This window comes from Talpa occidentalis, unplaced genomic scaffold (genome assembly GCF_014898055.3).
Source record: "Talpa occidentalis isolate TD23 unplaced genomic scaffold, MPIMG_talOcc4v2.1 talOcc4.11, whole genome shotgun sequence".
Lineage (NCBI taxonomy): Eukaryota > Metazoa > Chordata > Mammalia > Eulipotyphla > Talpidae > Talpa > Talpa occidentalis.
In genome coordinates this window covers 4,521,208-4,535,220 of record NW_023601104.1, presented here as the reverse complement: position 1 = coordinate 4,535,220, position 14,013 = coordinate 4,521,208, and the positions used below count along the sequence as shown (strand labels likewise).

At 42.5% G+C, this 14,013-nt stretch overlaps 1 protein-coding gene across 10 annotated transcripts in view; it reads right to left on the bottom strand.

The window, feature by feature from the left end:
- FMN1 (formin 1) overlaps nt 1-14,013 on the bottom strand; it is a 405,806-nt gene that overhangs the window by 353,220 nt on the left and 38,573 nt on the right. For 9 of the 10 annotated variants that reach the window (XM_054700225.1, XM_054700237.1, XM_054700239.1 and 6 more), the window contains one exon: nt 11,095-13,080. The exons of the other annotated variant lie outside the window; for it this stretch is intronic. In XM_054700225.1, the coding sequence (XP_054556200.1) occupies nt 11,095-12,949 (1,855 nt within the window). In that variant the 5' untranslated portion in view covers nt 12,950-13,080. The remainder of the gene's footprint in view (nt 1-11,094; nt 13,081-14,013) is intronic. 10 annotated transcript variants of the gene reach the window in all.

The window sequence follows — 14,013 nt, the reverse complement described above, 5'->3', positions numbered from 1 at the left end:
TATAAAGTGTCAGCATATATATACATATATAAGATAGGCCATAAGCAATACACAATGTGATGCCAACTACTGAAGATACAAAGAATACAGCTTAGTCTCTACCCCCATGGACTAAATATTCTAAAAAGACATGTAAACAAATAATCAAATATAATGTGATAAATATCATGTGTAAGTTCCATGAAAGTAGAATGAAAATGTTCTTTCTGCGGTGAGGGGAATAACAAGGCTTAAAATGGAAGAATGAGGTTATTTTTCAAACTTTTTATTTTGAAATAATTTTCAACTTACAGAAAAGCTGAAAAGAGTTCTCTACACCCTTCACATGACTTCCAAACATTAAACAAATGTTGATATCAGCTTGCAAGGTCAGAACAGGTTTTTAAGTATTCATAAGAATTTATCAGAGTATTCCTCACAGAAAAATAAATGCATGATTAAAATTACTGAGAAATGAAATACTAATACCTAAACATTTTTGGAGAATTATTTTCTATTCACTGTGTTAGGTCCTTTAAATGCATGATATCACTTAACCTGTACAATAACCCATAACTAGTTAATACATTCCCTACTCTATAGATATTATTACCACTCTCATTTATAGATGAGGAAATTGAGGCAGTTGTCCATCTTTTTGGTTGGTAGCACAGCTTGGATTTGACACAAAGATGATCAGCGTTAGCACCGACATTCTTACCCAATATACTCTGATTAGTATGATCCAGATAGGAAAAGTAGGAAGAACAAAGTTCTGCTAGAAGCAGCAAACGATAAGAACAGGAGAATGGTGAGTCTCACAGAATGGAAAGATACTAACTGTGGTAGGCAGAATTCTGAAACAGTCCCCTCGATTCCTGTCCCTCGGTGGACATTCCCCCAATAATTCCTCTCCTTGAACCTGTGAATATGCATATAGCTCCCACTGCATATACTTTCCATATTTGGTTATGTTATATGGCAAAGAGATTTTGCCGATGTAATGAAGGCCCCTGTTGTTCTCACATAGTCCTCCTGATTTGGGACCTCAAATTTTCATGCCATTTTCTAGGTATACCAGTTCCTTTCCCAGTCTAGACTTCTGCATCCTTCTCTGCTAGGTAGTGAGAGGAGTTTTATGAGCAAATTAATATGACTTAAATGGTGCATAGCTTTTAGATATCAGTCATGGGACCTCAACACGCATTTCCATTATACACAGGTGTACTAGCAACAATGCTTTCACACAGAACTTCAATGGTGAACACCAGGCAGTCAGCAGGTGGGCCTTGGGGGAACCTCTGAATCAAAGCCAAGTGAGCTACAAGGACTTCCCAGCCGTCTGGTTCACCCACATATTGAGTCATAAATTGTATCTTGGTGCAAATGTGCTAGCCTTTGATCATTCATAACACAACATGGTTAATCTGTGATCAGCGAAATGCATGAAACATTAACCGCCTCTGGTTTCCATCTCGAGTGTGATTGCTTGACTCCCCCCAGCGACTGCTTTTGACAATAAGATTAAGTCTCATTTTAAGATTAAAAAATATTTGTTCTGGTAAAATCGATCATGGTGTCAAGTTACTCTAATTACAAAAAAAGTTCCTTTGTTCACAAAAATCACGAGACTTTACGGACCAAATATCATTTAATTTCATTCCTACCCTCTTAGTACATTCAGCTTCTTATGTAGAGATAAATAACTTTTTTTTCAAATATTTATTTAGTAGAAGAACTGGGGAGTAGGCCAGATGTGTGGGGGCGAGGGGGATGAGAGGATTCACCAGAGACAGAGTGGGGAGCAGAACAGGCAGATCTACTGAAATACATTGCTGAGGGGAGCAGCGGGAGAGACAGGAGAGGTCTGCTGCATCATATGTGGGTCAGCTCCCTGGCCAGGGATCTAACTCAGGCTGTCACAGTGGTCAGAGTAGTGATGGTGTTGAGACTTAACCCCGTAGGCCACCAGGGAGGCTGAGAGATAAATAATTTTAAGGTTAGTTTAAAAATAGATTATCATCTGCCAAAATAACATGATAATCATCACATAACATGGCATGAAACCAGTTTCATTGTGTTTAAGAAAAGACAAATTGGAAAAACTTGCCCATTAATATTTTGCAGATCAAGTTTTCTCATCACTCATCTACTCTTACTCAATAAACAGTCATTGAATACCGGCCATGTGTTCATCACTGAACCAGATTTCAGGGAAATAATGACAAATGTGACACCATTCCTGTCTTTGAAGAGGTCTTTTCAGAAATAAAAATAAGGAGACATCTGTTTCAATTCTAGGTGTTCTATTGCCAGCAGCAATAGCTGTGAATGAAGATGAGACACCCAGAGCACAGCAGGCGCAAACCTTCGGCACTCTCCTGCGTGCCCCACCAGCCAAGGGATACCCAGTGACCCTGTCCTCCCAGGGCAACATGACACAGCCATGCCTTATCACTTGTACATTTGTAGGGTAAAGAAAATATCAGGCTTTTCTGCCCTTCCGCCATCAGGATAGATGATGGATCCTTGTCCTGAATGCATGCCTGAAGGCGGGCACCTGGAATAGGGTGTGGGCATAGGTAGATGGGATTCAGCTGAGCTAAGACTGTGCTTTTAAGGGCGGCGTCACGGGGACACCAGCAGCAGTAGTAGAAGCCGAAGCAGCAGAAGCCGAAAGAGAAGCCGACAAAGAAGTAGCAGAAGCCGAGAGAGAAGCAGAGAAGGCCAGAGAGCCCAGATAGAGTGAAGACTTGCTGGGGGCTGGGAGGCCTGCCAGCCTGCCAGCCTCCCAGCCCCCCAGCCAGCACCCCTGCCTGCCATATGCCTGGTGAACCCCAATAAAAACCTGCAAAACCACTGAGGACTCTGACTCCTCCTTTACCCGGTCTGCATGGGATCAGAAAACCCGCCCTGTGTCCAGGTCCTGCCTTTACAACATTATAGGGTTGTTTTTAATTAAAGTCAACAATCACAATATGTAGTCAATCAACACATGTTGAGTACCTTGTGACAATGCAAATCATCTAACCAAAGCATAAGATAGCATCCAAAAGCTTGATGGGAACTCAAGATTGACAAACAAAACACTGAGAGAATATTATATATAAAATAAAAACATAAAGCACAGACAGACAATCGAGGTCCAAAAAATCTACTGTCTTAACAACAAAAAAGTTGTCTGAAAATCAGTAGGGATGGACAAGATTATAATTAGTTGCAGAAATTGAAAGTTTTGTAGAGGGAAGATGTGACTTCAGATGATTCAGAACAAATTGGTAGAAAGAAAGGGGACCTTTGTTTTCCTTTTTTCTATATATCCATTCATTCATTCATGATTTCATATTGGAAGTACATTAATATTAGAAATGCAATTACAAATTTTTTGTTACTTATTATTTCAACAATAACTACTCCCCCCCCCCCACTGGTTAAATTCAAAAGCTATTGAATGAACTAGTTTTTAAGCTAGATTCTATGGGGTATATATCAGAAGTATCATATATGATCCTCACCCTCAAGTTTTTATTACAAGTAATCCAAAATTAACCTACACAAAACAAGAAGAGATCAAGATGTTATATAAGTTAATTCACTTTTTTTTTTTAAAAAAGAAGCAAATGCAGCAGCTTTAATTGGAAGCAAATCAAGAAATCCACAGAGAATAATGAGGTGCAAGCTATTATTTGTAACAGAAATTCATTACTTTGGATAACACCAAAAAGAGTAGATAATTAAAATCTTTGATGATCCTATCAACCAACAATGATCTGTAATTATAATAGTGATTATTTTCTAATGTTTTTTGAAGTATTTTCATCAACATCACTTGATTCTCAAAAAAACTCTATGAACATGTTATGATTCCTTTTTGCACTTATAGTCAGGGGAGTAATAACAGAGCACATATCCCAGATGAGTCTGCTTCTGCCAATTTGAGTGCTCCCTTCCCCCCTCCCCCCAACACACCAATTTCTCCTAATCATTCTGGGAATCAGATGTGCTCATCTCACAGAAGCAATCGCCCAACACCACTGCAGCACTCTCGTTCTGGCTGCTAACAGTGATTCTTTTTTTGTTTTTAATGGTGAAATTAACTTATTCAGAAGTAAAAACAAAACACCCAGGAGACACACCCAGTCCTTACCTCCTTCTATCCATGATATCAATAAATAAGTTTCTCCAATCCCAAATAATTACTACAAACCTCCTCTCCCCAGTGGCCATCACCAACCTCCACTATGATTCAGGGGCTGTCCCAGGCCTGACATACAAGTGTTACAGGGGGAGGAGTATTTACACTGCCAGGGCCACACATGCCCCTGCCTGCTGAAGGTGCCTCTTGATGCACCTGGAATTGTCACCAGAACTGCTACTGCAAAGGTGCCAGATGTGTTGCCCAAGGCACTATTGCCTGCCTCGCCCACTTCTTAGGAGAAGGAAAAAAATCTTCCTTCTACCCTGTTCCCTGTGACACTACTTCAGCAGCACCTGGAGTAGTTCTCTCATCCACAGTTTGCCACACTCTAGTAAGCAGACCCTGCCTTCAATGTCTTAAGAAAATTTTAGTAGAATTACTCTTCAAACTTTCACACTGCTTTTTTACTGCAGTTCTTTCCCAATATGATCCAGGCAGGAGTCCTTACGGGCTGAATCAGCAGGAAATCCGGAGCATATACTGGACGCTGTTTTAGTGGTTTTCCTCCCCCAGGCTGGTACCTTCTCAAGTGTCCTGGTTTCCTTAGGATGAGCTCTGCCTGTTGACAATCCTCTGGGCGCTCAGGCAAAAGACTGTTGACAGGTCTAACCATCTAATTATCCAGACATGCCTAGACCTATGTCTGAAGGGGAGATGGCACGCAGGCTCGAGCGCACGTGTTATTTGCTCTCTTTGCAAGTCCCCTGGGCTTACCTGGAAACTTGAATCACTCATGTGACTATTTCAGAGTCTTCCCTCCGAATGCCATGCTCAAATTTTAACTTAGGTTTAAAACTAACAACCCAAACCCATATCATAATATTTTAGGAAAAATGTGAAGCCTGGATGATGTACTGTGTTGCATTAACACTGTGCCACATGAACCAAAGAAATCGGAATCTAAAAGTCTACAGCCCTCACTCACTTGCTTAACATAAAGTCCAGTCTTTTCTCAGCCCTCCCCCCACCAGTAATGCCCTGCAGTGGTTCCTGAGGTTTCCAGGGCTTGGGCATCTTTTGCCCTTGCCACGCTTTTGCTCTGTCACTCTGCCGTCCTTGGGTGGCTAACACCCTCTTCCAGACCACTGAAGTCAGGGCTGTGCTCTCTCTCTGGTCAGCAGGAAAGCTTCTGCTTCTCTTAAAATTGTTGAGTTTCTGATGACAAAGCCCATTCTCCCTAAAGTGTAGGGATACACCTAGAAGGACGAGAAAATGTTGGGGCACATTTTGGCCCAGACTTGTTCTGCCATCATATTCTTCCTTCCACTGTGCACCCCTCCTGCACAAGAATCTTCAAGGACCTCATAAGTCATTCTACATCCAATAAATATCTGAACCCCAATATGATCCAGCATCAAGTATTTTCTTCAAGACTCCAGGCCTATAGAGAACAATTTACAACCTTAGAAGTTTGTCCTTTTAATACCCCAACCAAAGATATATCGAAGCAAAAATGGTTGAGTTATGTGAAAAGAACACAGACAATAAATTTTTCTCCAAAACATTGAGTTATTTAAAACATGGTCTTCTCTCTTAGGTTTTCTAGTGGCTATTACTTTTAATCCTGCCATTTCTATATTTTCAGAATTCCTCTAGATTGATAGATGGAGCCTAGAGCCACAGACTACCACATTTGCTTTAAATCTTGTACTCTGAATTCAAGAATAGAAAACAGACAGGTGAAGAACAATTCAACAGCAGGTGCTATCTCAAACCATAATTGGATATAAATCTGGGGGGAAATTCACATACACAGAGTTTACCTAGGCTTTTAAAACATCAGATCTTGTTCATGGTGTTGGTATTTGATTATATTCCCTTCCAAAAAACAAAATTTGAATTAAAGAAATACTCATCGTTTATTGTATATGGAAACTGGCTTCAAAATACAAGTTGTCCATTGGTAGAAAATATGCTAGTTAGCTATTCTTAGCTTGAGATAATTGGGGAAGATATTTAAAAATTCTTTTTTGGGCTTTGCACAAAAGTCAAACAAGTACAAAGTGAGATCAATCATTGTTAAATACAAGAGCTTTGTTTATCAAAACCAAGTAAATTTTTTCTGAATTCTGCATCACAAGATCTTATTCTTTCACTTCCTCAGTGTTTGAACTTTAAAGAATAAAAGAGACAGTCAATCAAATCAAATTCAGAAGAAGAAAGTTCATAAACAAAGAAACAAAGCTCTACAATAATTACTTATTACCAAGGTAACCACTGCTCGGTAACAAAACATGCACCACACACACATTCTTCTTTAACCTGTTGCTCACTTAAAATACTATTCCATCTCTTGACATTTCTTGGTTTTTGTGGCTCAACTTATCAGCATCATCTTAACTCCCACCAGCCCCTCCAGATCCATTCTTGGCCCCACTCTTGGGCCTGGAAGGCTGACCTTGTAGATCACATCCACCAGCTCCCTTTATACTCTGCCTTGTTAGTTCAATTGGTTGGAGGTTGACCCGTTCAGTTACAGGAGGTTTCCAGGCAGAAGATCAAAGAAAATTGAGGTCAGGATATTTTTTCCCACAGCCTCTTTGTCTGTGGGTTGCCTCTACCACAGGTCAACTGTTTTTGTCACATGGTCTCTTGTTAAGTTCCCATCTGTATTCCAGGGACCAGTGCTGCCCATGTTCCCTCAGGCCCAGGGATCTGTTTCCTAGAGTATCCTGTCTAATCCAGAAGCCGTTCTAATTGCCTTCTTCTTTTGGTTTCTGGATTATGCTCTGTCCTTCCTGCATGACTGGTTCTTCTCAGGCATGGCTTTCACAGTTCTGCCTTTCTCTTTGCAGCAAAACTACATTCTCATGCTGAGTTTTGTGTCTTATTAAAGGACATGCAGAAAATACAGTAATTGTAGTTTATCCATAAGTCAAATGTATGCATTCTCTCTCTCTCACTCTCTCTCTCTCCTCCCCTAACCTCTTTCTCTCTCTCTGAATTTCTTTTCTTCTTTAAAAAGCAGTCAAGCTCTCTAAAAATCATGCAGGTGACACATTCAGCACAACCCATGAACCATTGTAGAAATATGTAAATAAGTTAATGGTCTTCCCAAAAGCTTCTGGTTCCTTCCCCTTCACCTCATCTCCCCATTCACCTTAGATGAAGAATGTGAACATAATGGCTAGTCTCTTTCTATACCTGTCTCCATGATATTTAAAGTCAAATCAAACATATATACCCATATAGAAAGAAGGATGATAACTGTTTTTATAAACACTGAGAGCATGTGCTATAAAACTCTGCAACTTAGTAGTAAAGATTTAGTTCATCACTTTGATTAACTCCATAATATTACAAAGTATAAATAAAGTACAATTTATTATCCATTTCTCTACTGATAGACTTTCAAATGTTTTCCAGCTGTTTTTGTCACTACCAACAACACTACAGTAAACAACCTTATGCACACACTGTCACCAGTGCACCTGTTTATACAAGTTAAATTCCTAACAGCATGTCTGTTAAACAACGTTACGTAGTTCCAGTTATGAGTCTCTTTCTCAAAAGAATATAGCAACCCACTTCCTGATAATTTAATTCCTGCATTTTTTATATGGATATACTATGATACATGCAACGTTTGAACCTTATTTTCTTTAACATTAATTAAAGTTAATTTTCTATGTGCTTCATGCCCGCTCTATTAATCTTAAATGGCTGTGTATACCCATTAACGCAGTGACGCTTCTCTAAAATTTGATTGGAAGTGTATCAAACCTCAATACTAACATGGGAAGAATTTACATCTACTTCCCATAATATATGTCCATAACATTAGACATAATAAAACCTGTCACAAGTGCATCTCTAAGCTTTTAATCAGTTGACAATAACTACATCCTTTGATGGGCACGGAAATGATCAAATGATTCGTAACACCAAGAAGAACCATGCCTGGGGCGCATGCTTCCATCACTGCTCAGTGACTTCAATCAAAGGGAAAAAGATCATGAGATTACTCAGGGGGCACATGAAGCAAAAGGCACTTTCTTGAGTATAGTGAGCCAAGGTCCTTGTGATTCTTCTGATATCAAAAAAGTCTATTACAGATAGATCAAAGGTTCAAATAAGCAAACAAAATGGATAAGAATCTCAGCCCCTAGCTTGGAGGACACTGCTCTGCAGGCTAACAAAGCTAGAGCCCCTCAAGGTTTGAGGAAACAGCACATTCCACAAGGCCTGGGGACTTCTACAGCACTTTCCATCAGCAAAATAAAGAACTATTTACAAAATGCAGTGATTTATTTTTACGAAATAAATCATTACCAAGGTGGGGGAGAGGGAGATACCTTGAGAGGCCAAATCTGGCCACCATTCACTGTTAGCATATTCTCTATGATCACATTACCACCAGACAAGAAATTGCTAGTAATGAAGAATTAGGACAATTACAAAGACAATAAGAGGTGGACCTAGAGTCTCTATAATATCGATATGCTATTTCCTGTGTGAATAGTAATTTTGGCTTGAACTCCTTGAGCCTGGGAGAAGTGGATTTCACTCTTTCCTGGGAATTACTACTTTTGCCTATAATACTAAAGAGTTTTCCAACTGGAAATAGATCTGATTACTTTTGCCAGACTTAATCTCTTACTTGAGTAGTTAATGAGACCTTTCAATAATCTTAATCACATTACTTCAATAAAATACCTAGATGCTATTTCCACAGGAAATCAGTGTTCACAGACCATAAACTCAACCTGGTTAATAGCTAACATGGGAAAAAGGTGGGAGTTGGATATAGTTTCACTGTTTGGTGAGGGTAAATGGATTATGCATCTGGCATCTGGGCTGCTGGAGACTGTCTCGAGACTTCTGCTGGGATGAGCTGGAAGGAGAAATAAGTGGAAAACAAGGCACCTGGAAGCAGAAAAATTCTCCCAGTACTGGCCCACTGGTTACAGGAAGCCAGTGAAGGATCCAGACTATAAAGAGGACTTACGGCCACAGAAAAGGGGAATTAAAGGGAAAAAGGGACAAGAGTACATGCTACCGATCAATTGCACTATGCAGGAAAGTCCCGCTTTTCATGCTATTCAAAGAAAGGCGGGATGACAAATGATGATGTTTGGGGGTCCTGGGGGGGAGAGGGAGCTGTCCTAGGGGAGTGTCCCAGCAAAAAAGAAGCTAACCATGCCAGAAAAAAAGGGGGTCACTCCACATTCATATTCACCTTCCCCTTTCCAACCACTTTCACATGGTTAGAGACACAAGTGGTCTCTTATAAGGGAATCCCTGTGATACTAATGACTGGTTCCTGAAAGTGCTATGAAGATTCCCAAGGGACTAAAGTAAAGGAACAATTGTGAGCAAGTGTGTGGAGCAGCCAGGGGAAGTAAGACCCCCAGTTGAACTTGCCATTCAGGGGGCTCATGGTCAGTTACCACAGAAACTGACTGTTCTCTGTGTGCCTGTCTTGACTCAGCTATAATGGGGCTTTTATAATATCTTTATTACATTAGAGAAAAAGGAAAATAAAATAAAAAGATAATTCCAAATCAGGGGATAAAAGGATTTACTGAAGCTTAGAGCATTTAATGCAATTTTGGTTGAGGGGCACACACAATCCTAGAATTTGGTGTGATTTCTAAAAAGACCCTTCAGAGTCTCAGCAGCCACTCCATCACCATGCCTCCAGAAGTCTCTCATCTGATATTTGCAGAAAGCCTCCTTTCTAACTATTTTGAAGGCTCCAGCATCCTTCGTCACCAGAGCTCTATGAAAAATGATGTTAAATCTACAATTCTATGACTTTCCAGGCAAAGAGGAATGGTTGTATTATAAAAACAACACGTATTATCAAACTAACACCAACATATTTCAAACACGATGAAAAGCATTCACCACATTTTAAAAAACCCACCCCTGCACCCGTGATTTAGAGAAACTTACAAAATGTCAAGGGTTGAAAGTATCCAGAAAGCATTTGAAATCCTTCTTTTCTATGTGTGTATTTTTGTCTTAAAAGTTTCAGGTGCTGTACCTCTCCCTTTAAGAGACCATGTTATGTTACGAGTTCATCGCTAGACAAAGCATTGACCATATGCTATGAAAGGGCTGAAAAAGAAGCCACTACACAATGACAGACAAGCCCCGGAGCCTCTGGTGACACTGGCCTGGAAAATGCCACAGGTACAGGAGTGGCACTGCTCACACACTGTCTTTTGCGGTCTTAGTGAACCCACTTACAATGTCTCCCAAGTTATTTTCATGTACGATTTTAAATTACATTAGTCGCAGCCAGATGAGCTCTTTGGCACCTTTTGCGTAAGAAATGATGTTATGCCAGTAACAGTAGTAACCCATAAATAGAACAGAACCTCAGAATAAAATTACTTCATACTTGTTTGAGAAATTTTTTTAAAAACAGAGCAAAAAAGAAAATCTGAACCAAGTATTTTCAAAATGGACTGAATTCATCCTTCTTCTGGTCAAACAAAAGTTTTTGTCATAAAATAATAACACTTATAAAGGTGATTACTAAAAAAACAAAAACACAAGAGCTTCATGAATTTCTGCAAACCCAAGCACCCCAGCAGCATGGAAGTCAAAGGGCCAATTCCCCAGTATTAGCATAAAAACAGCAACGAGTTGCTACTTTGCTGGCACTGTTACCTGGGAGGGTCATGTGCTAAGCAACCATGAAGACAGCTGTAAAATATTCCCAAGTTAAACAATAATAATAAAATAAAGACATTTACAAGCTGTTGCTTCTGGAAGCAACAGCACCTCTGATGTGTAAGTCAACACCATCCTCATCCATCTTCACCCTCTCCTGATTTTCTTGCTATAAGGTCAATTGACTACCAGGCCTAAGAAATGTTGGTTAATTGTTCATTAACCAGTCCTTGAATAGCACAAGTTTCTGAATCACCTGGGAACAGATGAAAAGCATTTTGAACCAGACTAACCTGGAGGTGACCGGGGCTGCAGCCAAGCTGTGGTCTTCCCGGGCCCCAAGCTCTTTCCCAAAAGTTCCCCGGGCACCAGCCGTGGTTGGCCTGCTCTGAGAGAGGCCGCGCTGGCTCCTTTGGTCTCCGTGACCTTTGCTGAGGATGACTCCAAGGTGTCAGCAGGGGGGTGCGCAAAGGAGGTAGCACTCTTTCTACCAGCAGAGTCATCAAGAATGGCTTCCCTCTCGCCAGGCAAGGGAGGGACCCGGAGGATCCTGTGGTGTTGCTGAGGGCCAGGAAGCTTTGGAGAGGAAGGCGAGGGAACAGGTGACACCCGTTTGTTTGTGGGCTGAGAGGATGAATTATTAAATACCAGGCCGAGAGCTGCCAGTGCTGGGGGGGACAGCTTCTCCTCATAACCTCTGGGTTGTGAGGAATCAGGGCCTACACCGTGGGGCAGATGCAGAAACAAAGTTTTGTGGCCACTGACAGGCAGCCCTGCTCTTTTCTTGCTCCTGGTGTCCGGGAGGGGGTGTGTGGCTGCTGTTTTGATAGGGAAGCCCAATCTTTTCCCCTCAGTGGCTTCATCTAACTTCTCGCTTTCTATAACCTTCCGGAGGACCTTGTTCACAGCCCCCTGGGTGCTGGCCAGCGCATGCTCCCTGGCCGACCCCTGTGATGGCCTGTCCCCTTGCTGCTTCTTGTCCTGCTGCTTGGAACCAGGGGCTCCAGCCTCGGCTCTTGGGAGGGTGAACAGTTCTGCTCTGGGGATAAACTCAGCCTGGGTCCCGGGGCCAACAGAAATCCTTCCCTCACCCTTGGGATGTGTCTTAACTACTCTTTGCACCTGAGTGGACAGATCCTGGACTCTGGCCACCACTTTGGAAACAGGCTTCTTCCTGCAAGTCCGCTGAGTGGCCTTCCCCTTCCGGCCCTTTTCTGCCTCCGGGTGCTTCTCCGGGTCCTTGCGACTTTCAGATAAACCAGTTTGCTGAGGCAGCAGCCTGCGAGGCCCCCTCTGCAGATCCCCAGCACCTCCAGCTCCTGACTCCTCAGAGCTGCAGTCAGAGGACAGCCCTCTTCTTCCAAGGCTGGTTTTCTCCAAAGCCGTGCCAAAGTTCCCAAAGCCAGAGTCAGAGTCCAGTGTCCTGGAGCTTTCTGGGGAGGCAGTCTCTCTCCTCGGGAGGGGAGAAGTACTTGCCTCATTTGGTAGCAAGGTGCCCTTCTCTTCTAGGAGGCGAAGGTTAGGCCTAGCTCTAGAATGAGGGAGAGAGTCACTGGAATAGATGGGGTCCTTGCCTGTCTGAGGAGCAGCTTCCTGGCCCCCACGCCCTTTCCTTCTTGCCCTCTTCTGGGGAAGGTCCTCGAAGCTCTCTCTCCTTCCACCAGACCTCCGGGGCTTTTTGTTCCCATGGACCCTTCTCTTATTGAGACAACCCACCGGGGTCTCCCCGTGCCAGTCGCCAGCATTCTGGAAAGAGTCGTCCTCGGGAGCCATGCTCACAGACAGCTCCGGCAGCTTCCCCTCTTGGTTCCCCATCGTAATCCCCAGGATGTGCTCTGAGCTCAGCAGATCGGCCAGCAGTCGCTCCCTCTCTGCCGTGAGTTTGTAGAGCTCAGCGAGAATGTCTTTCGTGGGAGTTTGCTTGAAAAATATGTCTCCTGGATATTCGTTCGGCTGCAGGCTGAGGCTGATGAAGTCTGACCCCTCCCTGACTTGGTAGCAGTTATGAAAACCCCTATTGGATTTGTCTAGAGTTACAGTGCCCTTGTATGAAAATCCTCTGATGTCCCCCCTTGGAAGATAGAAGCTGATGTAGCAGAGTTCTGTAATGGGCTTCTGCAATTGGAGGGTGCAGTGAGTGCCTTCCATTATGCCTACCTAATTATTCATGCCTCGGAGAGGCTGGCTGGTAGTCAGGCTTCCCAGGCTCCGGTGGTGAGGCATGTGATGGTGGCTACGCAGGGAAAGCAGCTGACAGTCATCTCCAGCAATGAGGCTGCCTGTTAGAGGAACAGGGGAGAAAGCAGCTGGACTAACAGAGCGTAAGCCACATACTGACATAAATCAAAGCATTACCATGACTTATATATCCTCTCTGACCGAGCTCAACGAACTCGAGGCATCATCATCCAGAAGGCTGACTGCGACCTCACACCCGCTCCTACCCCACCCTTGGCCAGCAGAGGTGTTCTACAGCTGAGGGATGGGAGAGTGCTCTCATTTTAGCACCAAGGCAAAAGTCCCTCTTCCCCACTTGGGAACTCATTGTATAAACCAGAACTGGTCTCCCACGTCTTCAGGCTTCAGTTTATGTTCCTCTATAAATCAGAGCTACTGTGCCTCCCAGAAATCCTGAGGAAATGAGGACCTTGGGATCCTTCAAAAATATAGTCATTTAAATAACTTCTGTCTGGAACGTTACTTTGTAAAAATGAGTCAAGCCTATTTATGCTCTAAAAAGTGCCTTCTAAGATTTAAGATTAATTCTTTATTTAACTTAAGAGTAGTAGGGAGGGGCTTCCCTGGTGGTACAGGGGTTAAAGTCTCAGAGCTATGAAGCTATCACCAGCCACTGAGGCATGAGTTCCATTCCCTGCCAGGGAGGTGACCCACAATGCACAGCAGACCTCTGCTGTCTTACCCACTGTTCCCCTCAGCAGTATATTTCAGTAGATCCGTCTGTTCTGCTCCCCACTCTGTCTCTGGTGATCCTCTCACCCCCACACCTCTGGACTACACCCCAGTTCTTGTATGCATAAATAAATAAAAATAAATCTTTTTAAAAAAGAGAGTAGTATGAGGAGAAGGTATTGAGCTACCGATTTGGAGTCTACTCTTAACACATTTCACAATTTTATATGTTTTGTCTTAAAAGCCATCAGTGAAAACATTTAAGTTTAATTTTAAATAAGTAATGCAGGAGTCTTTGTGTG